Source organism: Geospiza fortis, unplaced genomic scaffold, assembly GCF_000277835.1.
Source record: "Geospiza fortis unplaced genomic scaffold, GeoFor_1.0 scaffold286, whole genome shotgun sequence".
Lineage (NCBI taxonomy): Eukaryota > Metazoa > Chordata > Aves > Passeriformes > Thraupidae > Geospiza > Geospiza fortis.
Window position 1 is genome coordinate 833,108 of NW_005054444.1, and position 1,860 is coordinate 834,967.

At 42.3% G+C, this 1,860-nt stretch overlaps 1 protein-coding gene across 1 annotated transcript in view; it reads left to right on the forward strand.

Annotated features, from left to right (window-relative positions):
* Positions 1–1,860, forward strand: part of LOC102038972 (ovostatin-like) — a 25,305-nt gene that overhangs the window by 15,372 nt on the left and 8,073 nt on the right. The window contains exons 23-24 of the mRNA XM_005427420.2: positions 699–782; positions 1,640–1,816. Of these exons, the coding sequence (XP_005427477.2) occupies positions 699–782; positions 1,640–1,816 (261 nt within the window). The remainder of the gene's footprint in view (positions 1–698; positions 783–1,639; positions 1,817–1,860) is intronic.

Here is a 1,860-nt window from a genome sequence, read left to right on the forward strand (position 1 = left end):
TTCCCAGAGTTGTCCATATGACAGCTAGTATGAGTGTAATATGAGTGAAAAGCATGTTCCCTGCTACCAAATTCTTGTGTGGTCTGGTGCATATCACTGAGGCAGCATCTGTGCCTTGCCCAGATGTGCTCAGATGCTGCAGAAAGGCTGGTATGAAGCTCTCAAAGGGAGATGACCTTTCTGTGCAAATTATGTCCTGTGTTTCATTCACTCATGTTGAGCGCTGTCGTCTATTCCATGGATACCTGCATCTTACAGCTTTCCACCTCTGGTGGGAATGGGAGAGGGAATGTAATGTTCCTTTCCACACCATCTCAGTGCTGATGGCAAACAGCTCCTAAGGTTTCCTGACTGGCCTAAAAGAGGCAAAAAATCTGTTCTGACCCTCATTAACCAGCTCTACCAATAGTGTCATTGAATGAATTCCCAAAGGTCGCAGATAATACAACCTGTGAGCACCAACCTTACCCTGTTTCACTGTTTTCTATTGAGCAATGACAGTGACCACACCACTTGATTTTTTTTCACAATTTTGATTTTTCTGTGTCCCCTTCTCTCTTCATGTTCTTTGTGAATGCTGTGAGTTTCACTTTATTGCTGTCACTTGTGTGCAATTTTGTACTGTGCAATTTGTACCAGGAACATTTCACTGTTATAATTAGTATTCTTCTACAAATGACAAATATTTTTCTCCACAGATGATGTAGTTATTCAAGATATATCTCTAGAGTTACCTACAAATGTTTTGGAAGGATCAGCCAGAGCGTCCTTTTCTGTTGTTGGTAAATATATAATTAATAAAACATTAAAAAAAGAAAATATAAAAAATGCAACATGAAAGCTCTTTCAGGATTCAAAATGTGAGTTTCCACTCCTTGTGTGGGAAACTTTGGAGAAAAGAGACCGATTCTCATCTTGTCCAGCGATGCTCTGTATAAGTAAGATGAAGTTTAAATAACAGTTGCATCACTCTTCACTATTCTGTTTAAATTTAGTGCATTTGAAAGTCTTTCTCTGAAGCAGCAGCACAGTTCTGACTTATGACCTCAGCCAGATTTATACCAGTATGGCGTTTTTCTACACACTCACCTACAAATCAGAGATGCCAGTAGAATCTATTCAGTCTTTTCAGAATATGGATTTGGTTACACGACTCACTAGCCATAAAATCCTTGCTTAGTGACTTTTAGAAGCTCTTTCCAGAAATCCCTTGCTGGATCTGTGCTACCTTTCCTAGAAATAACAGCTAAGAGGTGGTCTGTGATACATCTGCATTATCAACGCCCCTTTGCAGCATTAGCTGGTAATTTTGTAATAAATGCTTGCAATAAATAGCTCTGGCTATTCCCTTCCATCCTCTGGAAACAGAAGTTTCCTGTAAGTTCTCTTCATTTCCAGCAAGAAGCATCTGCTTAAAGTGGCACCAAAACAAGGAGTGTTTCTGGTAAGGGCAATTTAGACTGTGCAAGGAGAGGCAGGGAAAGGATTCTTTTTTGGCTGCAAAACAGAACAAAGTTCTGTTTGTAAGGCTCCCAACCCCTGCTAGGCTTTTATGACTTTGCCTGTGGAATGGAAATTACCGGTAATTTGAGTGACCACGAGTTGTGCTGATCCCTCTCTCTCATCTCCTCTTCCCCAGGTGACATCATGGGCACTGCCATGCAGAACCTGCAGCAGCTCCTCCAGATGCCCTTTGGCTGTGGGGAGCAGAACATGGCCCTCTTTGCCCCCAACATCTACGTCCTGGACTATCTGAACAAGACAGGGCAGCTGAGCAGGGAGCTCAGATCCAAGGCCACCGGTTACTTAGTGAGCGGTGAGAGCTTCGTTGTTCCCTTACAACGTGTGCTGAAATTACTG